This window comes from Anastrepha obliqua, chromosome 3 (assembly GCF_027943255.1).
Source record: "Anastrepha obliqua isolate idAnaObli1 chromosome 3, idAnaObli1_1.0, whole genome shotgun sequence".
NCBI classification, from domain to species: domain Eukaryota; kingdom Metazoa; phylum Arthropoda; class Insecta; order Diptera; family Tephritidae; genus Anastrepha; species Anastrepha obliqua.
In genome coordinates, this window is record NC_072894.1 from 13,092,767 (window position 1) to 13,117,026 (window position 24,260).

Sequence of the window (24,260 nt, forward strand, 5' to 3'; positions counted from 1 at the left end):
CTGCCTTGACCTTTTCGAATAACTGATCAAATTTGTGATCGGCGCACTCATGCATTTGTTCTATTAGATTTAAGTTGGCATTCGAAGATGCCCAATCCAGAACAGTGATCAAGTCGTCTTCGAAAACACGGGACGTGTTCGGAGCAGTGACTTGTTTAAATTTCCAAATCACCGCTAAATTGTCTTCCGCATAAGATAGCATCACATTTTGGAGTATCTGAACGTACTTGACCGCATCCATATTTCCTTAAATACCTTAAATTCGATGAAGTGACATAACACCGTTCCACGAAGAGCAGCCTCATACCAATATTCAGCCTCCCCTGTGCTTTATGATTGATGAGACGAACTTGGCGGCGAATACACTTCCTACCATCTGGACCAACTCTATTTATTTTCATTTAATCGCTGAATAAAATATAAGTCCACTGATTTTGTGTCCAGAATATATGCTCTCCAGCACACTGAAATCGGCGTTGTGGTTGCGATGCTGTTGCCAATGGCTTCTTTCGTGTAAGTCGACCGTGAAGCCCTGCTTCTGAAAATCGAAGCGCAACTGTTCTTTTCGTTTTTGGCTTTTCCACGTGATCAAAAATTTCTCGATGTATGTCAGCAGCACTCTTCCTGGGATCCTAATTTGACAATGTAACGATCATTCTATCAATCTGGCTAGTAGTCCTTCGCGCTTTTTTTCTGGGAACGCTTTCTGCAGCTTTAAAAACCATCGTTTTTGAAACTTTTGTGTTGAAATCGCCATCTAGGATGATCCGGTGTTTTGCAACTCTATGTTGGCTTTTCGATGGTCTGAGGTGCAATTTTTTCTTTTTCGACATTATAGCATCGTTTCAACTAAAGTATAGTGCTGTAGGATTACTCCAGATACTTCATTTTTTACTTACTTACCAGTTAAAATATAAAACAGGAAACAATTCGCAAAATTTTCCTAGAAAATCGAATCGTTCTTAAGTTTATTTCTCACAAGAACATCGGTGCTCCTACTAAAACGATGAATGTGATAACAGCAAGTATATTTAAGCGCAAAAAGTACCGTTACAGCACTGCACTCGATATCTTTTGCAATATATTGATGTTTTCCACAAATAAAGCGATCTACAGTTTTATGTCATCTCCGAACGGCAGACGATTTTTTATGAAGAGCTTTTTCATGGCAGATATACAGTCGACAGTTTGCAATAGCCTGCCTAGGAGCCTAAGCCACTATTATTAAAATTTTTTTATTTTTGTTTTATTTATTTTTCTAATTTAATTTAATTTAGTTTCTTTTTATTTTAATTTAAATTTAATTTAATTTCTTTTTATACATTTTATTTTCTTTTTTTTTAATGTAATTTTATTTTATTTAATTTTTTATTTACTTTTTTTATTTAATTATTTTTTTTTTTTTTTAATTTAAAAACTTTTTTTTTATTTTTAATCTTTTTTTATTTTTTTTTTAATTTTTCGTTTTTTTTTTTAATTTTTTTATTTAAAAAATTTTTGTTTTTATTTTTTTCTTTTACTTTTATGTAACTTTTTTTACTTTTATATAACTTTTTTTTACTTTTATTTATATAACTTTTTTTCTTTTATTAATTTTTTTCTTACTTTCATATAATTTTTTTTTAATTTTATTTAATTTTTTTAATTAATTAATTTTTTTAATAATTTAATTTTTTTACTTTTATTTAATTTTTTTATTTACTTTTCTTTTATAAAATTTTTTTAATTATATTTCTTTCATTACATTTTTGTATTTATTTTTCTTTTATTAGATTTTTTTTATTTATTTTGCTTTTGATCAAATTTTTATTTATTTTTCTTTTAATCAATTTTTTTATTTAATTTTCTTTTATTAATTTTTTTATATTATTTATATAATTATTTTTTTTATTAAATTTTATCAATTTTTCAATTTAATTTTTCTTATTTAATTTTTTGTTTGTTTTGTGTATTTACACTTTCATTTTTATATTTTTCTTAATTTTGTTTATTTTTTAATTAATTTTTTTTTTTAATATTTAATTTTTTGTTTTTTTACCTTCATGAACCAAGAAGTCTTCCGCGTTTGGAAGGAATTTGTTGTTTTTGTTGCGTTGTTTGTTTTGTGTTTGTTATTTTATTCATTTTTTTTTTTGCGGGGCGGTCACTCAGCTGACGAGTCAGCAGTCGTAGCCTGAGATATTAGTAGGGAAATGATGGGGTTCGCCACGCCAGAGCCCTATGCCGTGGTAAGTCGAATTGAAACTGGGTGCCCCAGAGTCCGCATACTAGCGACTTAGCTCACCCTAAGCCATGCATCCCTCGGCGTGTGCTGTTCCACCTTGGATTGGTAGCCTTTGATATAAGGAAATGGCCTTCTCCCCGTGAGTCCATGTTTATTCATTCGTATTAGCAGAGACATGACCTGCTAATACGAGTGGCTTCTCGCCATCCACCGAAGTGGATATGGGTCACTGCCAGCAATTATGGCAGTTACGGCACGCGTGCAGTAACACTGCACGGCATGTTGTTCCCCCTACCATAGTTGTTGGTTGACGAGAACTAGGCTGGTTCGCGAGTAGGCTTTTACCAAGGCTATTACCTACTTAACCACAGAAGATAACTGTGGCGTACCCTATCCACCACCTGGGGCGCGCCGCAATAGGTGCCCAACCAAAGTAATTTTTTTACTTTTATATTATTTTTTTTTTACTTTTATATAATTTTTGTTTAAATTTTATTTAATTTTTTTAATTATATTTTTTTTATTAAATTGTTTTAATTATTTTTCTTTTATTAAATTTTTTTATTTATTTTTCTTTTAATCAATTTTTTAATTTATTTTTGTTTTAATAAATTTTTTAATTATTTTTTTCAATCAATTTTTTTATTTATTTTTCTTTTATTCAATTTTTTTATTTAATTTTCTTTTATTAAATTTGTTTTGTTTATGCTATTTCTTATATTATTTATATTTTTTTTTTATTAAATTTGATCAATTAATTTCTTTATTTTTCTTATTTAATTTTTTTTTTTGTTTTGTGTATTTTTTTTAATTTTTATTATTTTTTTAATTTTTTGATTTTTTACTTTTATGTAACTTTTTTACTTTCATGTAACTGTTTTTCTTTTATGTAATTTTTTTTACTTTTATATAATTTTTTTGTTTACTTTTATATAATTTTGTTTTTTTTTTTACTTTTATATAATTTTTTTAATTTTATTTAGTTCTTTTTACTTTGGTTGGTTGGTTGGTTTAAGGGTGACCCCGCATCGGAGTACCACATAGACCGCAAGTTGGGTCCGTTGTGTTGCCCTAGAGCTCATTATTTTAAATGATTTCCCCACCTAACCGAGATTTTTATTGTAGATTTTGATCAAAGATATTAATTCGTTTCGAAAATTTGATGAGAGATTCGATTTTCAGGTCCGAGAGTACTGAAAGATTGTCAATTGTTGGAGAGCCTAGAAGAGCGAGTCGACTTCTGGCTAGACCCGGACAACTGCACAGCAAATGTCTGCTCGATACTTCCTCATCTTCGTCCTCGCAGTATCTGCACAGGTCGTTCTGAGGAACCCCGAGCCGACGTGCGTGAGTGCCCAAAAGGCAGTGGCCGGTGATAAGAGATGTTATATGCCTTAGCTCGTGTTTCGAAAGACTTATAAGGGTTTTTGTCTGTTTCAGATTGTAGGATGGCCAGATTTGTCTGGTCGTAACGCAAGTAGTTTCCACTCGCCACCTCCGATCAGCAATGCTGTGAAATTCTCGATCGATGAGCATTTTACATGTTGCGAGCGGAATGTGGATTGTGGGTAAGTCACTAACATTTGATTGCGCAGCCCCAGCTCTTGCGAGCTCATCAGCTTTGCAGTTACCTTCGAATCCACTGTGACCCGGTATCCAGATAACTTGGACAGAATTCTGAACACTTATCTCGTTAAGAGATAAGAGACAGGATCGAACCACATCTGAGTGGGTATAAGAGGAGCTGAGTGCTCGAACGGCCGCTTGACTGTCGGTGAAAAAGCGGATATCCTCTAGTGATATTCTATTTTCTAAGAGAGTTTTCGCAGCATACCAGATAGCGCATACTTCCGCTTGGAATACGCTACAGTAGTCGGGTAATTTAAATGATAGATTGATGTGAGGGGAATTGGAAAAGATTCCAAATCCCACTTTACCGTCTTGTTTTGAACCATCTGTATATATAATCAGAGGGCCATCGATTTCGGTAAGATTTGTCTTCCATTCTTCCCTAGTTGGGAGTGAACAGGAGAATAGCAAGGGTGGTGATGGAAGACTTACATGATAGTCTATGTCGTGAGAGATAACAGTGTTCCTGTTCAGTATGGCTGAATGGCCAAGATACTTATTCCATTTCGATGTAGCATTCATGCGTGTCGCTGCTTTCGCTGCAATCGCTTTGCCAGCCAGATCGATAGGGATCAAGTGAAGCAACGTATTTAGAGCCTTAGTAGGTGTTGTACTTAAGCATCCTGTTATCAGGAGGCAGGCTGTTCTTTGGACTCGATCAATTGTGGCTACTCTGCACCGTTTTTCGAGTGCTGTCCACCATACAACCACACCGTAGAAGAGTATCGGTTTGATGATCGAGGAGTATATCCAATAAATGATCCGAGGTGAAAAACCCCAGGTTTTGCCTATAGCTTTCTTACAAGTATAGAGAGCTATGAAAGCTTTTTTACATCTGTTTTCGATGTTCAATTTCCAACTCAACTTCCTATCTAGAATAACTCCTAGATATTTAGCTGAATCAGATAGGAGTAATGATTCCCCTTTTAAAGTTATTGTTTGCAGTGGAGGAGATTGTTGTTTCCTATTGAAGAGAACAAGATCTGTCTTTGCTGGATTCGCATTTAGTCCGCTTTCGGTGCACCATTTTGACAGAATATTGATTGAGCGTTGCATGAGCTCAGTGAGGGTATTCAGGTGTTTGCCTGACACGCAGAGTGCAATATCATCTGCATAGGCTACAACCTTACAGCCTGCTTTTTCGAGATTTCGAAGCAAACTGTTTACAGCGAGATTCCAGAGAAGGGGTGAAAGTACTCCGCCTTGAGGAGTGCCTTTGACGGCGTACATTCTCATGCGGCTTAACCCAAGCTCTGAAGTGATTATTCTATTTTGGAGCATTTGTTCGATCATCTTTCGGATGGAGTAATTAATACCCAATTTGGCAATTTCAGATAAAATAGCGTTGGGTTCAATATTATTAAAAGCACCTTCTATGTCCATAAATGCGACAAGAGAGTACTCCTTATTGTGATGGGAAGTTTCCACTGTTTGCACCAGTGAATGAAGTGCCGTTTCAGTCGATTTCCCTTTAGTGTAGGCATGTTGGGCCTCAGAGATCAACTTAGTATCAAGTTGGGTTTTGATTTGCTCATCTAGGACTTTTTCAAAAGCCTTTAAGCAAAAAGAGGTTAGGCTAATGGGCCTGAAGTCGTTTGGTTTGCAGTGTGAAGGCTTCCCCGTTTTCGGAATGAATACTACCTTCGATTTCTTCCAAATTGTCGGGAGGTAAGAGAGGTTTAAACACTTGTTAAAGATCCTTGTTAACCAAGGCAGTAGAACTTCCAGTCCTTCTTGAAGTTCTGCTGGAATGATGTTGTCAGGACCTGGTGATTTAAATTTTTTAAAGCTTAGTATTGCTGTAGAGATGCTATTAGAGCTGATTAGATCTGATCTATTCCCATAATTACTCTGAAGAGTACTGGGAAGTGCAGGTAAGTTGGCAACACAGCCTGGAAAGTGAGATTCTAGAAGTATTCTAAGAGTGTGGTCAGTTAAAGTAGTCCAAGTTTCATCTTGAGTCATGATAAAACTGGGAGAGACTGGGTTTGATGCAAGAATCTTGCGTAGTCTGCTTACTTCTGAAGTGTTCTCTAATTCTTGAGTGTATGATCGCCAGGATGTGCGTTTTGCACTTCTGATGGCTTTCTTAAAGTCTTTGAGACATTGTCGATATTCTTCCCATTCGTCTGTTATTTTAGATTGGTTAAAGAGTTTTCGAGTTCGATTGCGAAGTTCTGAGATTTCTGGAGTCCACCAAAAAGGTTTATGCTTACCTCCTGTTTTCGTCAGGGGGCAAGATTGTCGTGCTGCGCTTTGACACGTCTTCGTTATCATGTTGACAGCGTTTTCGATATCGTTTTTATTTGCCATTTCAAACTGCCTGATATCAGGAAGTCCATTGGCAAGATGTTCTTTATATTTGATCCAATTCATACGTTTTTTGTTAAGGTACTTCATGGGTTTTGCCGTTTCGGCTTTTAAAGTGAATGTTATATATTGGTGGTCGGAAAAAGAGTGCTGTTTATCAACGCTCCAGTCCTGCACCAGTTGTGTACATGATTCGCTAGCAAGAGTAATATCGAGTACCTCTCTTCTAGACGAGTTAAGAAACGTAGGGACATCACCTCTATTACATATATCAAGCTTATTCGCTAGAATGTAGTCAAAGAGTTGCTCACCTCGTGTGTTGTTGTTTGTACTACCCCAAACAATATGATGGGCATTAGCGTCTGCTCCAATGATGATGCGTTTCTGCTTCAGATGCGCCGTATTGACGAGCCTTCTCACTGCTTCAGGAGGAGGCGCCTACGCTGCGTCGTAAGGCATGTAAGCCGACACAATCCAGATCGGGCCGTGGACAGCTTCAACCTCTATGGCAGTGGTGTCAGCGTTGCTAAAGGGAAGAAGAAAAGCATTAATATGTTTTCGAATGAGAATACAAGAGCGCGATCTAACGTTAGCCTCACCTTGAAACAAGGTGTAGTGCCTATCTTTCAGGCCGCAAATCTTGTTGTTTGATATCCAAGGTTCTTGGATGAGAATGATGTCTTCTCTGAGGTCAGAGAGACGAAGAATGAGGGCTGCCGAGGCAGCCTTAGAGTGGTGCAGATTAATCTGCAGCACTTTTAGACGCACATTCAATGACTGTGTCGTTCGCGTCATCACTGCTATCTAGAAGTCTATCCTTGTCCCCGAGTTGAATGTTAAATAAGTGTCCCACAAGTTCGCTGTTCGATTCCGAGTCGGACTCAATCGTCGAAGCTTGTGAGAGAGGCTTATCGACATCCATCTTGGGGACCGCCGTACTCTCTTCGCTGGGTGCGAGGAGATTTTTCGGCTGATAGGTCCAAATGGTAGTGGTGATGAACCCGAACGCCACAATCCCCTTGCGGTCGTCCAGTGCTTTAACGCTTTCCTGGTCCAGGAGCAGCGTGATATGCCTGGAGTTTCCTGAAGGCTCTTCCACCTTAACTACCCTCCAGTTTTCGGTGGGTAGGTTCGGGTTTCCGATCTTCAGTAGCTCCAGAATAGTTTCCGGATCGGATGGCTCTAGAGGTACTCGTGCTCTCTGCAGAGCTTAAGATTCGCCCCGGGCCATACCTCGCCGAGTCGGTCGAGGGCCATGCCGTATAGGTTGACAGAACGTTGATCCGAGCACGCGATCAACTTGACCCTTGCCTGGAACCATCCCGCGTCAGAGCAGAAAGGAGGAGGCCCTGGGTTCTGTTTCAGAACGTCCAGGTATCCCAACTGAAGTTTTCTCTCCACAATCTTCCAGTTTGATGGAGAGATGAAACCGTCGGGGTGGCTCTTATCCACCACCGCCATGACCAGACTATCTCTGGCAACTTCGCAGAACTTGCGTATTTTGACCTCAGAGGAAGCTTTGTGCTTCTTGGGGTCGTTGGAGCTATGAGGATCCTCTGAAGACCGCTGCCGCTTAGCTGCACTCGGTTTTTCTTTGGACGCCTCATGCTTCCGAAGGAATTCCCGGGCCCAATCGAGAGTTGCCCTTTGTTGGTCGGACAGCTCCTCCTCAGGGGTTTTGCCGAGCTTTTCCATAAGGAAAGTGGCGCGTCTTTTGTCTCTATATCGACGGAGATGAGGAGGGACAGGTTTTTTGGAGACTTCTGTCCGATTAGTTTTCCCAGTTTCTGGCAAAACAGTTTTGGTTGTTGATTGTTTCTCCGCAGCCGAATCGGTTTTGGAGGAAGAAGCCACAAGAGAATGCGGTGGTGTCTCTTTGACGGTTTTGCTCTTAGTGAGCACTTTCGACACCGAAGGGGTGGTTTTTGACCCCGCCATAAGTTTGGTGGAGCCAAGAGGTCTTCCACGTCGGGAAGGAATTTTTTGTTGCGTTGTTTGTTTTTTGTTTGTTTTATTCATTTTTGCGGGGCGGTCACTCAGCTGACGAGTCAGCAGTCGTAACCAGAGATATTAGTAGGGAAATAATGGGGTCCGCCACGCCAGAGCCCTATGCCGTGGTAAGTCGAATTGAAACTGGGGTGCGACAGGTGCCCCAGAGTCCGCATACTAGCGACTTAGCTCACCCTAAGCCATGCATCCCTCGGCGTGTGCTGTTCCACCTTGGATTGGTAGCCTTTGATATAAGGAAGTGGCCTTCTCCCCGTGAGTCCATGTTTACTCCATTCGTATTAGCAGAGACATGACCTACTAATACGAGTGGCTTCTCGCCATCCACCGAAGTGGATATGGGTCACTGCCAGCAGTTATGGCAGTTACGGCACGCGTGCAGTAACACTGCACTACATGTTGTTCCCCCTACCATAGTTGTTGGTTGACGAGACCTAGGCTGGTTCGCGAGTAGGCTTTTACCGAGGCTATGACCTACTTAACCACAGAAGATAACTGTGGCGTACCCTATCCACCACCTGGGACGCGCCGCAATAGGTGCCCAACCAAAGGGTTCTTTTTACTTTTATTTAATTTTTTTATTTACTTTTCTTCTATTAAATTTTTTTATTTCTATTTCTTTTAATTAATTTGTGTATTTATTTTTCTTTTAATCAATTTTTTATTTATTTTTCTTTTATTAAATTTTTTTATTTATTTTTCTTTTAATGAACTTTTTTATTTATTTTTCTTTTATTCAATTTTTTTATTTATTGCTATTTATATTATTTACATATATATATTATTTTATTATTATTAAATTTTATCAGTTAATTTTTTTATTTAATTTTTCTTATTTAATTTTTTTTGTTTTGTGTATTTACAATTTTTTATTCATTTATTGTTTTTAATTTAGTTTTTGTTTATTTAACTTTTTTTATTGTATTTAATTTTTTATAATTTTGTACAAAGCTCAACAAAATTTAACAAATTTCCAAAACAAAAACATCAAATCTTGCAACTTTTTACTAGTTTTTAGAAAAATTTAGAATATGCCCATTCAATTTTAGTTGCGTGTAAGACATAAGTTTACAATAGCCTGCGACCAATATCATTCATGCCAGGTGCTTCCAGCCCATGTACTACCGACTTTTAGTAACGCACCCGCCCATTCGGCTAGGGCGGATTTCAAATTGCACGATTTCCAGAACACGCCTTCTTCCATCTATTTTCGCAAGTGACTGGAAATATTTTGTTCGTTAATTTTCTAGGATCCACTACTTTTTATGCTGGCTTATGCTTTAAATTACTCAAAATGAATCAGCTGTTCTAATTGCGATTCTACGAAAATAACAGCGTCTCAAAATGTTTTCAAAGAAAAAACGTCTCGTTACTGAAAGTGCTAACCACATTCTTACGCAACTTTCATATTTGTTGCCTTTCAGAATTTTTATTCGCAAAATATTCTCTTATAAATAAACAACTTTTCAAAAATACAATGCATACAATAAAATACCTTACATCCATGTGAATTTTGTATAGTTCTTCACTTTTCATAACTTACAATTTTTTGCTAAAATATTGTAAAAATATACATTTTGTTTGTTGGATTGCAGTACATTGGCATTTATTGCACATTTTTGTATGTATGTGTACACACAAAAGAATGTAAACGAACTGCTCACATTTAAATAATATATCAAATAATTTGTTGAGCAAATATTGTATTGCACTTGTTTGTTTATGACAAACTACTGACTGTATGTTCGTGTTTGTATCCTTACAAAATTTTAAATTAATAATTCTCTACTAGTATCTTATTTCTACATCTGTTATTGGTATCTTCTTTAAAATTTATATTAACTATAGCTAATCATGTTTAAAACGATTTTCTTTATTTATGTATCTTCCCCATAAATATTTAGAATGCAGGCAGGAAAATGGTGCATAAATTATGACTCATTCATTGACGTTTAGCTTTCCCATATTTCATCACGTTGCTTAGCTGCTAACATCTTACGTTCTGCAAGAGGTGAAAAATAAAATGATTATCGGTAGCCATATATTTGGACTCTTTACTATTAATTTTAATTTAATTAATAAAAAAAAATTTACCTTTGGCTTCACGTAAAACACGTTTTTCATTCTCTCTTTCTGCGGCTGCCGTTTTCAGTCGAACGCCTAGAGCGCCGGTTACAAGACGACGTGCCAGTGCTGCGCAAGTCTCCGGCCTCTGACGATATGGTTGCAGGGATGCTGCACATTTCTTAGCCTTTAAGCGAGATTCAGCTGTAGCCTCAGCTAACGGTTTCAGCTTTACGAATGGATGGCCCATTGTTAAAACTTCAGCAGCTTTTCGAAGGGCAATAAAAAATATACACAAAACAAATAAAAAAGTGTTAAATTTGATCCAGGCCGAACTTTATATACCCGCGTACATTTTATTATGGTAAAATTAAATTTAGGTGGGCTCAAACAGACTCATATGCAATGAACGAACGGAAATTTAATGTTCATAGAGAAAGCGGACGTGGTTTTTATTCGATCTCAATAATATTTATGCATGTAGTAAATTTAGGCGAGTTTTATTGAGTCGTTATCGAAGATACAAATTGCACAAAAGTGAGCATGAAATTACCCATTCCTTCAAAATATTTTTTTGGGTTCATAATTTTTTATAGGTATAATGTGAGCAATTTTCCATAATACACCTGTGCTCGAAATAATAGAAGTGCGGCGAATTACCAACTTTAAACTTTTTATTTAATTTTTTTTGTGTGTTTCTTTTTCTTTTCTTAAATTTGTTTATATATTTTTTTTATTTAACTTTTCTTATTTATTTTTTATTTCGTATCAATTTTTTTACCTATTTATTGTTTTAATTAAATTTTCTTTAATTGTTTTTATTTAATTTTTTTTTTTATTTATATTTTTGTATTTTTTTTTCTTTATATTTAAAAAAAAAAAATTTTTTATTTTTTATATACTTTTTTCTTATTTATTTTTAATTTTTTTGTTAATTAAATTTTTTTTATTTATTTTTTTATATTGTTATTTAATTTTTTTATTTCATTTAATTTTTGTTTCTTTTTTTAACTTTTTTTAATTTTTTTTTTTAATTTTTTTTTAATTTTTTTTATTTTATTTTTTTTATTTTATTTTTTTAATTTTATTTCTTTAAATTTTTTTCAACTTTTTTTTAAATCATCCCTTTTTTATTTTTTTTTTATATTTTTTTCCAACTTTTAAAAAAAAATTTTTTAATTTTTTTTAAATTATATTTTTAATTTTTTTTTGTTTTGTTCTCAATTTTTTTTTAATTTTGTTCTCAATTTTTTTTTTAATTTTGTTCTCATTTTTTGTTTAATTTTGTTCTCAATTTTTTTTTTTCAATTTTTTTTCACTTTTATGTAACTTTTTTTATGTATTTTTTAACTTTTATTTAATTTTTTTATTATTTTTCTTTTGTTCATTTTTTTATTTATTTTTATTTTATTAAATTTTTTTATTTATTTTTATTTACTTTTAATTTTTTTATTTTTATATTTTTTTTATTTTTTTTTTTTGTTTTTTTATTTATTTTTTTTTTTAATTTTATCATTTAATTTTTTATTTAACTTGTGTTTATTTAATTCTTTTATTTGATTCTTTTTATTAAACTTTTTTATATTTTAATTTAATTTTATTAATTATTTTTTTATTTAATTTTATTTTTATTTAATTTTTCGTATTTATTTACAAATTTTTGTTTATTTATTGTTTTTAATTTAGGTTTTGTTTATTTAATTTCTTTTTATTGTATTTAATTTTTTTATAATTCTGTACAAATTAAAAAAAATTAACAAATTTCCAAAATAAAAACATCAAAACTTGCAACTTTTTATTCAGATTTTTTATAAAAATTTTTAGTAATCGAGTTTATAGCCCGTTCAATTTTAGTTTAGTGTAAGATATTTTCTGAAAACTTGTTTGGCTAAGATGTTGAACATTTTCTTCTATATGAAACATTTTCTATATATGTGATTTTAATTAAAAAGTTTAAAAATTTGATGATAATTTGTTTTAATTTCTTAAATTTTTGTGAATTTGGTATAAAGTTTGCAGCTTTAAGCTGAAGTTTTTGTTGCTGAATGCACTATACTTTTATAAGAACATAAAAAAATCACATAAACGTGGGGGGTGCCTATTTTAATGCCCATATCGACCTCGATACCTTTACTATGTTATTTCATACAACCATTACATGCACAAAGTTATTGTCCTTGTGCACAAGTGTGCAGGTTAAAAAAAATACAAATAATTAATACTTTGCAGAATTGCTTACCAATGCGTGAGCTACTGAACACAGCCAATGCATGAGTATCATCCACCCATTTGATATCGAAACCAGATTCTTTGTATTGTGAGAAAACCATAAGAAGGTCATGATTCTTAAACTCAACAGGGAAATTCGATACTTCCAGTACGTGTGGGAACTCTTCATCATTGAGTATGGACTGTTTTGTAAGATATGCCTGCGAATAATTACAGAGACATGCAAATTTCAAATTAAGTAAATTGAAAATTCGTTGCTTCACTTACACTATAATCCATTTTTGGCAATTCAATTTTCACTTTGCCCACCGAAGCAGTGAGTTCCTGCATAATTTTCGGATCTAAGCACTCTCCACTATCATCATACAAAGTTTCCCAATCGTCTTCCTCCTCCTCCTCCGTAGTGCTATCTATCGTCGAACGCGAACTTATTGTCGGAACGGGAAGCTGCAATATAATATTCGGACTCCTTGGGCTTGAGTCCTTATCATTTTCAGTGCCATGTTCAATTTTTTCAGGAATTTCAAGTACATCTGAGACGAATGTTTGTTTGATGATGCGGCGATTGCTGCGATTTATTTCCTGCAAACGATATCGTTTTAAATTAGAATAAAAAGAAATTTTAAAACGAATTTTGAGAAGGATTGAGGATATATTGACCAGATGAAGCAATGATAAATGAGATTTTAATTTCATTCAATCTTAAATTGTTATTTTTGCCTAAGCTAGTGCAAGTGAGCGTTGTGGATCCATAATCTATTTATTCAGCTTTATATTAAGGGGGGAGCCTGCTTTAGAGGCTTCAAAAATCATTTTTTTTTTTGCATAAATATCTTCCCAAACTATCCAAGAATGTCTCCTCAAAATTTCAGAAGCAAATTCAAAATATTTTCGGAGTTACAGAAGAAATTGTGAGCAAAACTTTGACGCGCGATTTCTCGGTTTTTTATTTTTACGACTTTTCCTAATTGGCGGGAAAGATAGGGAAAAAGTGAAACGTCCTATCGAAACGAGAAAACAGTGATTGTATTCGGAATTAAATTCTCTGCTAGTTGAACATAAAAAACCTTAAGAAAGTTATGATTAACCCACTTTTTAAACAATCTAAAGTGAATTTATTTTCCAAAAAAATGATTTTTTTTTAATTAGCGAAAAATTGTTGAATATCTCACTTTTGTTTAATTTTCTTGGTTTAACTAGAAGCTATACTATACTAAAATAAAAATTTGTTTGGGTTTTTGGTTTCAGATGAAAATTGCGACCTGCATCTTTCCCGCCGCACGACACATGCACACTAAGGCGCCTCGGCAAAATGCTTGTACCAGGCACAATATGACATATATTTTAATGAAAAAGAAGACTGTTGAAATATATAACAATAAAACCAGAAAGTTTCGTTTCAATCGACTATTTATTCCCTTCCCAAAAAAATCCACGAAAAAATCGATATTTTGAAGCCTCTAAAGCAGGCTCCCCCCTTAAGGCACATGGAACGAACTGCTTAAGGCTCGCCTCATTTGAAATGGTATTTTTTTTGGGTGTTTCATTAAAAGCTTGTAAAACGGAAACGAAAAAACGATTTTTATTTTTGTTTCTACTATTAAAAAGCTCAAAATGTTTTTTTGGCCATACGAGGCTCGTTCAAAGAGTTGTCATCCTTCAAAAAAATGGTCAATGGTCATAGACAATGGACACAGATATAGCCGGTTCTACTGAACCGATTTTGATGAAATAAAACTTAAATGATGTATAATTGATGTCGTTATCGTATGACTACGATCATTCGGAAAAAAAGTGGTAAGTATTTTTTTCGAACCTTTAAAGTAAAAAAAGGGTCCAAAAACGGTTTTTCATCTTTGAACGTCCGCCATTTTGTTTATTTTTTTTTTTTTTAAATCGTAGTTTACACAGTAGCGACATTCATACTGAACAAGAACCTTTTTGCCTTTTCAGACGCCTGTGAGTCTCGGCATCCGTGTCGCCAGCGACATACCTGTTTTTGGAAACACCCAAAAAACACCATTTCAAATGAGGCCTCTTAATTTCTTCAAAATAGCACATACTTGTTCACTCTTTTTTTATCAAATTCAAAAGTTAAGCGAACACACATAAATTGAAATTTCGTTTAACAGGCTTAGTAGCGGCTTTTCGTCAATCTAACTGTAGAGCGTATTCGACTAGGATAAAGTACACATTTAAATAAAGTAAGCTCCAACTTATTTTCAGCCGACTGTAACTCGACTTTGATTATGCGTTAATATATTGAAAGCTAGGAAGATACCGCCGTAACATTTCATTCTTAATATCGATTTTATAAGAATCCATCTGTCATATGCCGGGTCTGGCACCCGAAGTGTAACCAACTTCAGACCGCTCGCGCAGCCGATACACGGTCATCAGCTGTCTGATAGTTGGCTAAATGGCAGTCCCGAGTATTGTTTACAAGCGCGCGGAAGCATTTTGACGAGAGTAAAGGCGAAAAAAGAAAATCAGTAATGGATTTCAAACGTAAAAGTGAGATTGCATTATATTTGGCTGGAAAATCACAACCAGCGATTGTTCGTGAGCTCGAGCACCTTAAAGTAAATAAAGTTTTTGTTTGTCGCACCATTACTCGTTACAATGATACTGGTAGCGTCGCGAAACGTCATGGAGGTGGTCATGAAATGACTGCAACGTCACGTGAAACACCGACGAAGTGCCAATCAAATGGCGAAAGAACTGAAAATATCTGACCGTAGCATCCACCGCATACGGAAAAATGATATCAAAGTCAAGCCTTACAAGATCCAAAAGGCGCATGATCTCACACCAAAGAAGCAATAAGTCAGACTTGAGAGAGTTGTTATTGTTGTTGTTGTAGCAGCATAAACATTTCCCATACTTACATACGGTGAATGCTGCTGGAGTGACAGTCCTTGGCCGGATACAAATCCGGGTCGTTTCGTTCACGTAGAACCGACTGTTGTGGAAACGGGACTTGAGAGAGCAAAGGAATTGCTTCGTTTGGCCGAAAGCGGTAAACTTCGGAACATTGTGTTTTCTGACGAAAAAATATTTCAAATTGAGGAATTCGTGAACTCCCAAAACGATAGCGGGTATTGGATCGACCGTTCATACGGGGATTTAAGTCATCGATTGGCCACCAGGAGGCAGCACCCGGCACAGGTAATGGTATGGGCCGATTTAACTGCAGATGGACGCTCTCCAATCGTTTTCATCGAGCCTGGCGTAGAGGTAAATGCGAAATATTGTCGGGAAAGTATTCTGGAGCTTGCTTTGAAGCCGTGGGCAGACAAACATTTCGGTGGCAGAACTTAGACGTTTCAACAGGGCTGGAGAGCGACGTCTGAACTGAAAGATTCACCAGACCGCGAGTGGACCAAAATACCTGCAAGTCACATTCGGGCAGCGTGCGATTCGTTTCTGAACCATCTCAAGGCCATAGTCAAGTCAAAAGGTGATCATATCGACCAAAAGTAAATTCATTCTTAATTTTGTATTATTTTCACACATTTTTTACTTTGAATTGAATAACAGTAATTTTCCAAACTAAATTTATAACCTTTTTAATTGGTTACACTTCGAATGCCGGACCCTGTACTTCCCTTAAGCCTCCTGTAGTTGAGAATTTAGAATATACTAAAATCTGTGTACTTCGCACACCTCTGCACACACATACATATGGATACGGAAATACATTTTAACACTTTGCACTACAAATGCCTTTGTTTACGCGAGTCTTAACGTTTCGTTACAGATCAATTCACAATATTTCAACTATAGTAGTTATACTTTTAATTTACCTTCGATGCGCGCTGGAACTCTTGCGCTTCAATATCACATTTTGTTGTACTCCGTGTACCATTTTCTTTCGATGCAACATCTTCGATGCGTATATTCTGTACTTTACTAGCATTTCCAGAACTACTTCGTTTCACCTTATTTCGTTTGCCCGAATTCGAATTCATTTCGTTGTTCAAAATTATTTCCGCTGGTATTTGCGTTGCTTCAGTGGATTGTTGCTCAAAAAGCGAGGATCTTTGCAAATTATCAGTATTCAAATATGTTTGTTGTTGTTGTTGTTGCGATTGATTTAACAATGATTCTTTGCTAACTCGTGTATCAGGAAACACTATTGAATCATGCCCGTTTTGTTGTTGTTTCGTTTCACTTCTCTCTAATGATAATTTTGATATTTTCGCGTCATGCGACACCACATTCACATTTGTCTTTTTAGAACGTTCTCTCCGCTCACGACTACTCACTGTAGCTGATTTTATCTTCTTTCCGGCTGAAACAACAGTAGCAGCAGTATTTCTATTGTCAGATATTTCGTCCAACTTGGTCGACGCTGCTGTGTATACTGACGCTTTTGTCTCTGAAGTAATTGCCAATTGCTGTTGATTACTGCCGCCGCCGTTGCTGCTGCTGCTGTTATTATTACAAACTGTCGTTGGTGGCATCGTCGTCGGAATTAACGAAGCAGTCGATGGTGCGATAGTAGCAGTTGCTTGCTGGTGTTGCTGTTGTTGTATTCCTGTTACTTCGACAGCTGTTGCCGCCGGCGTCGTTGGCGGGGTAGTTTGACTGCGTCGTGCCCTTGGAATATAAACCGCTCTATCTGGCCGACGTTCACGTCGTACTACTGACGATTGCCTGTAAAACGTATGGATAAATACATAAATACATAAATGAGTATTGTAATCAAACAAGAAAAACCTCGCATAGCAATGAGCAACTACAACATACAGTTCATATACCTAATAACTATGTATGCATGTACTCGTTCATAAGCACATAAGCAAAAAAGGCAATTGTAATATTATTAATCGTTCGCATGTTTCGGGGTAAGTAGGTGAATGAATGAGCGACAGACAGGTGAACGAAACACCTAAGCATAACTGCAACTCTATGTATGTATGTAATACACACACTAAGAAAGCGATGAGCAAAACAAAATGGGAAAAAGTCACAAAAGAATTCCGTAAAATGCAATAAAACTTGTTAAACATGTTGGATTGTGATGCGCTAACTTCTTGCTACCCGTAGCGTGGCTTACAGCTAAACCTGTATCGTTACATTCAATGTAGACGCTTGTGGATTCACGTTGAAAAAATAATATTTAAATATTGCAAAAAAACAGTAGGTGCATATTATATAAATATGCATAACAAAATTATTGACAAGAAATTTATAAATATAATTTTTTTTTTTAATATTTACAGTTTAATCTCTAAGTGGCCTTAAACAAATATATTTCAAAATAAAAAGTAGCCTGTAATTTACAGATTTTGGCAACTAAATAGAGCCAACGTACTCTTTTATCTTTCTCGAAACATAATACATAAACTAAAGGGTGATCAGATTGGATATACTATGATATTTCCAAACGAGTTTTTGACAGATCACGCCGTTTGGTGCGGAGACATCATCGGCCCATATTTTTCCAAAAATGATGTAAGAGCGAATGGCGAATGCTATCGCGCCATAATAAACGACTTTTTGAGAGTCCCCGAGAGTCCCGCGTAATCTTGGCACAATTACGTTCTGGATATTGTAGCAGGTTAAACTCCTACCTATCCAGAATCGACCCCGACATACTAAACATATGTCCAGCATGTGAAGGCACCCCGCACGACACTAACCACCTTTTCACATGCCCCAACAAACCCACTCATCTAACACCCCTCTCCCTCTGGACCCAACCCGTCGAAACAGCCAGTTTCCTGGGCCTACCGTTAGATGAGCTAGTCGAAGACGACCGGTAATTACACTACACTGACAGGGCGAAGATACTGCTACAACAACAACAACAACATTTTGATGCCGGAAATTGAAGCCCGTGATCTCCACAATATTTGGGTCCAACAAGACTGCGCTACTTGCCATACAGTCCGTGAAACAATGGATTTACTGCGTCGTCGGTTCGGTGAGCTATTCATCTGTCGTCTGGGACCAGTGGCTTGGCCACCAAGATCGCGTGATATCACACCTTTGGACTTTTATTTGTGGAGATGTGTAAAGCCTAAATGCTTTGTGGATAAAGCAACATTGGCATCCAACATTACTCAAGTTATTCACGAGATGCAGACCGAAGTCCTCCAATGGTTCTACACAAGAATAATAATATTATAGTAATATGAATTTTAATTTTTTTATTTCAATTTAAAGTTCGATACCTCTAAATTGGTCACCCATTATATACTTTCTTTTAAAATGAAGTAAATTTTTCTGTGTTATGAAGGTTTGCATATCTTTTATTATTAAAAGTATTTTTAGAAATATTTGGTTTACTATCCAAGCGTTATTCATTTTCGCTGAAAAGGTAAAAAATATCCATGTGTAAAGAAGTTTCGGCCGATTTAGCCGAAAGGGTTGGTGCATGAGACATCAAATCGAATAAATTTTTTTGTAATACCCGTCGCCCTCCGCAGGTAATGGCCGCCCCTCGCGCCATTTGTCGAAAACATCAAGACGCACACTAAAACTAGGAGTAGGAGCTCGACCAAACACCCAAAAAGGATGTAAGCGCCAATTAAGAAAAGAGGACCTCATTGCTTACATTGCAGGAAGGACATTATGAAAAACGTACAAAACAAACAAAAATTGCACAAATATGTCATCAAATGTATTAGTTTGAAAGACGCCTGCTCGAAACACTACAATTCAGCGGGACAAGATCATCGTTAAGATAAGTTAATGTGACCCTTTTAAGTCCACTTGAACGATAACGCTGGAAATAAATGAGTGATAAGCTTGAATATATCAAGCAGACTTAGGCGAAGACGAAATGCATGGGCGTGTTAGCGGAAAAAAGCCGCTAAGGTCGATAAAAATACCAGGGCACGTTTATCTTTCGCAAATGCTTATAGAAGCAAAAACGTAAAATTCTGGAAACGCATACTTTTCACGGACGAAATCAAAATTAATGTGAGTGGTCCTGATGAGTAGACTTGTGAAAAAACCAGGAGTTCAATCCCTTCAATTTTCTTGGAAAGAGGTTAGACCAATAGTGAGAATAAATGGCAATATGGATAAGTTTGCTTATCTTAATATTCTCAAAATTACGATGGAGCCATATTCCTTCGAGCCCATTTCACTTAATTGGTTATGGTAATGATAACGATAATGACGCCAAGCATACAGCCAGAGTGGTGAAAAATTGGATTTCCAAAGAATAAATTGCAGTTCTGGATAGATCAGCACAAAGTGCCGACCTTAACCTCAATGGAAATCTGTGGACCGATATTAAGGTTAAAATTGGGCAAACAAAAAAAATGTTTAAATGCCAATGAACTATGGCAAGGAGTGCAGGTAGTTTGAAGAGTTAATACAGGGTGAACGAACACCACAACTTTTTTGTGCGAAATTAGTTTTTATTAATTTCAAAGACAAAATTGTTCAAATATGATAACAATTTTAACATATATTCACTTTAGCTCGATATCACCACCTTTTGCCTTGACTATAGCCTTCAAACGGTCAAAAAATGAGTTGCATGCCTCACGAATGTGATCTTGAGGTATTTTGGCCCATTCTCGTATAATCGCTTTTTTCAGCGCATCCACACTGGCATATTTTTTAGTCCTCATCTTGCTCTCCAAAATGGACCAGATGGAATAGTCCATCGGATTTGCGTCTGGCGAATTCGAAAGCCATTGTGTGGACGAAATAAAGTGTGGAACATGATTTTTTAACCATTCTTGGTTCACACGAGCCTTATGAGACGGCGCCGAGTCCTGTTGGAACGTCCATGGTCTACGACCGAAATGTTTGCGTGTCCACGGCTCTAAAGCAGCTTCTAAAACATTTTCCCAATAATAAGTCACATTCAGTTTGACACCAGGCTCGATAAAAACGATTTGAGAGCGTCCATCAGCGGTCACTGCGGCCCAAACCATTACTTGCGATGGGAAATTGCTTCGAGTGGCCATATGTAGGCTCAAATTCTCGTATGAGCGTTCGGTCAAGTAAACACGATCGTTTTGAGTGTTTATGAACTGGTCAATTGGGACATTTCATCCAAAACACAATGTTTTCATCAGAAAACACAATGTTAGGAAATTCGTCACGTTCGTGCAAGCGCAATAACTCCTTTGCTCTTCCGCACCGAACTTTTTTTTGCTGGGGTGAAAGATCGTGTGCTTTTTGAAACTTGTAAGCCTTGACCTTGAGCTCATTTTTCAATATGCGTCGAATGCTGTCTTGCGATATTTTCAGTTCTTTGGCCATTTTTCTTCCACTTCGACGTGGATTTCGTTCAAGTCGAGCCTTCACTTTCCGAACCATTTCTGGCGTTGTTGCGGTTTTTTTTTGGTCCACCTCCATAGCGTTTTGCAATGCTACCAGTATCATTGTAGCGCTTTATAGTGCGATACAAAAACATTTTATTCACTTTGAGGTGACTGAGCTCACGAACAATGGTTGTGATTTTCCAGCCAAATATAACGCAATCACACTATTACGTTTGAATTCCATCACAGAAAAAAAAAATTCAACAAAACTGAGAGTTAAATGCTTTTGATGGCTTAAAAACAATGTATAGAACTGTCATTAGAACAATTTTGACCTTGATGTCATGAGCTGTTCTACAGATACAAGCAGTGTGAAGTTGGTAACACTTCATATCGTTCACCCTGTAGAAGGAGTGAAAAAATTTAAAAAAAAAAATAAATGGATACCCAACAAAATACTAAACAGCTAAGTAATTAAAAAACAAATTTTACCAATTTGGAATAACTAATTTCTGTTTTTCTTGCAGATCGATAAAAATCCGCTGTTTCAGCGTCCAGTTTTTGATAATACTGACATAAAAGAATATATTTGTGCAAGAATAACTGTTTTACTAGGTCATCCAGTAAAAGTAATCATCATTATACCTGTATGTTATTGCGGAAAGTGCGCTATTTCTCTGCCCTTAGCTATATAAAAATAAAGGTGGTGGGTTAAGGGGTAACACCACTCTACACGCGTAAAATAAACACGATTTTTAGAGAATTTTTTTGTATAGAAGGAAAGGGGAAACAATCACTCTGATTTGGGAAGTTATTACTTATATACTAAAATACAAAACTACAAAGTTTGATCGAAAAATTTTACAAAACGGCGGTATTGGAGACATTTTTGTAATGTGGTTTCTCTTGAAGGAGCTCCGCAAATTTTAATCTGGAACAAGGAAATTTGTTTTTTCTTAATCTAGATAAGAATAGCTAGAGAAACACGTAGGGGATTTAAAAAATATTAATTTTTGTGGAATTAGCAAGCATTTGAAGGAAAAAACTCTATTTTGGACTAAAAAAACGGCACTTAAATAATTATAACAATCGTTTAAATTAATCTATCGAAAATCCCCTACGCTCTTCTCTTAAGAAGGTAGTGAAAAACCTGATTAAAAATATTTAAAATTGTTTGAGTTATGCTGCGTGCCAGTTTCAGAAAACGTGTTTTGAGAAAAACGCGTTTAAAGTTTGAAAATTTGGAGAAGTCGTTAGGTAGCAGTCACTAACGCTTGGTTAAAAGCTTAAAATATTTATGAAATAAACTTCGGTAACGTATAAAACTTTTTGTTCTGTATTTTAAAAGGTTCAAAGAATTTTTTAAGCTTATAAAAAAAAAATCAATTTTTTGAAATTTCTACAGTGGTGTTACCCCTTAATACGTCAGAAAAAACTATCCAGTAGAATTATGATCTGAGGTTTCATACCTAAAAATACTGTGAGGTCTGTGCTGATAATTTATCGTATTATTAGCGATATGAGGTCGTGCTAGAAATGGTTGCACAAAATTCACTAGGTTGGGTAATCATTATAAGACATAGTCGAGCTAATTCAATCGATAAATTTGGTTAATGCCAAGAAGTTGGTATTACACCAACAAACTTCGGACTACTCACAGCCAAATTTCTATGCTCAAGTACACTCACTGACCGCGTTTATTATATATATATAAATATATAAGCGATAATAAAAATTGGTAGTATTTTAATTTAAAATTGCTGAAGTGATGGTTACACCTCCTTGCCCTTGCTTTTGCATATGCTCTTTACACACACACCAATTAGCATATTTTACACATCAAACTCGTTTAGGAATTTCGGCAATCAAATACGTAGGTATGTGTGTAATTATTTGTTAACTGTTCCTACGTTCGTTTACCTTTGTTGACCGCTGCTGTTGCTGACTACAGCGCTCGTCACTGGCTTATCTGGCATAGCTTCAGCTTCAGTTGTTGGCGACGCTGAATTGATCGTTACTGCGGTGCCTGATGTACTTGTTGTTGTTGTCGTTACTGCGCAGTCACTGTCGCTTACGCACCTCGAGGTCACTGCATTATTATCGAAACTCTTATTCTCATTTGCATGTGTTGGGGAATTATTGCATGATATTGAGGTAGATAATAGTGGTGTTTTGCCAATTGTTACTGCTGTTGTTGTTATTGCTGCTGTTTCTGCTGTTGCTGCTGCTGCACATGAAGCCTCTACAGTTGTTGTAACAGTTGCATTCACTGACCCAATTTTGGCAAAAGTTGCAGTAGCCGTCGTATCAACCTGATCGGCACTCTGATTATGATTTCTTAAAGCTGGAGGTTTATAGAGATCTATTGAGTTCGTTTTGCTTACTGGAAAAAACCAAAGGGAATGCTTATTATAAATAAGTGACTATATATTTTAAAGTAAAAGAAAACGAAAACCTGGATTTCATCATATATTTATGTACATAAATCAATAGAATAAAAATATAACTCTTTTCCGTAGAGGTGTTGAGCATTTTACTCCATATAAAAGACTTCCGAGCATATGCTTTATATGAAAGAAAATTCTCAGCATCATATGCAAAAAAACATTACCAAAAATCTACGCGATTTTTGAGTGACTTCACACTGACTTTTTGTTGTACTAAAATTTAGTAGGCCATTAAAACTGCGAAACTGAAGTTTTTTAAATATTCTGATTAAAAAGTTGAAAACTTTTTGGCAATTTTTTTAATTTTTTTTTTTTTGTGAATTCTGTACAAAGTTTGGCGCCTTGAGTTATGTGGTTTTTTGTTGTAGAATGCAACATACTTTTATAAAAACTTCAAACAAATTAAATACAAAAAAAGTTAAAACTTGCTAAATCGTTATTATTATTTTGAACACAGGTGTAATTATCAATCATAACCATTTACTGTTGCAACCGTCAAAAAAGCAATATCGTGAAAATTTTTTAATTCGTCACGTATAATTAAAAATAATGTATGTATGTATAATTTATGCGGCCGCCGTAGGCGAATGGGTTGGGTTTTAGAACGTAGGTTCAAATCTCGGTGAAACACGAAAATAAAGAAAAAGTTTTTTTCTAATATAGTAGCGGTCGCCCCTCGGCAGGCAGTGGCAAACCTACGAGTGTATTTCTGCCATGAAAAATCTTCTCATAAAAAAATATCTGCCGTTCTGTGGCTTGAAACTGTAGGTCTCTGCATCTCACAACATCAAAACGCACACCACAAATAGGAGGAGGAGCTCGGCCAAACACCCAAAAACGGATGTACGCGCCAATTATATGTAAAACGAGTAGAGGGTCTATGTTATGGCTGAATTGCTTATACTTCATCGACGGTCGCAGAATAATTAGGAATTAGGGACGACATACCCGCGAGCCCAAGATGTAGAATCTTTTTAAGTACCGTATTTTAGATATCGGTTAGATTCCCCTGAAGCGGAGGAAACAACTAACGTCTCCAGCTTGGAAAATAACGTCAATTTGTTGACATCTGCAACAGACCAGTAAGCAGCCCTCAAAAATCTAACCAAACTC

The 24,260-nt window shown here is 35.8% G+C and overlaps 1 protein-coding gene across 1 annotated transcript in view; it reads right to left on the reverse strand.

Annotated features, from left to right (window-relative positions):
• Nucleotides 1-9,539: 9,539 nt before the first annotated feature.
• Nucleotides 9,540-24,260, reverse strand: part of LOC129242902 (uncharacterized) — a 28,924-nt gene continuing 14,203 nt past the window's right edge. The window contains exons 4-9 of the mRNA XM_054879818.1: nucleotides 22,621-23,083; nucleotides 16,270-17,122; nucleotides 12,731-13,045; nucleotides 12,474-12,663; nucleotides 10,265-10,501; nucleotides 9,540-10,172 (exon numbers count right to left, since the gene is read on the reverse strand). Coding sequence (XP_054735793.1) covers nucleotides 10,123-10,172; nucleotides 10,265-10,501; nucleotides 12,474-12,663; nucleotides 12,731-13,045; nucleotides 16,270-17,122; nucleotides 22,621-23,083 — 2,108 coding nt within the window. The 3' untranslated portion in view covers nucleotides 9,540-10,122. The remainder of the gene's footprint in view (nucleotides 10,173-10,264; nucleotides 10,502-12,473; nucleotides 12,664-12,730; nucleotides 13,046-16,269; nucleotides 17,123-22,620; nucleotides 23,084-24,260) is intronic.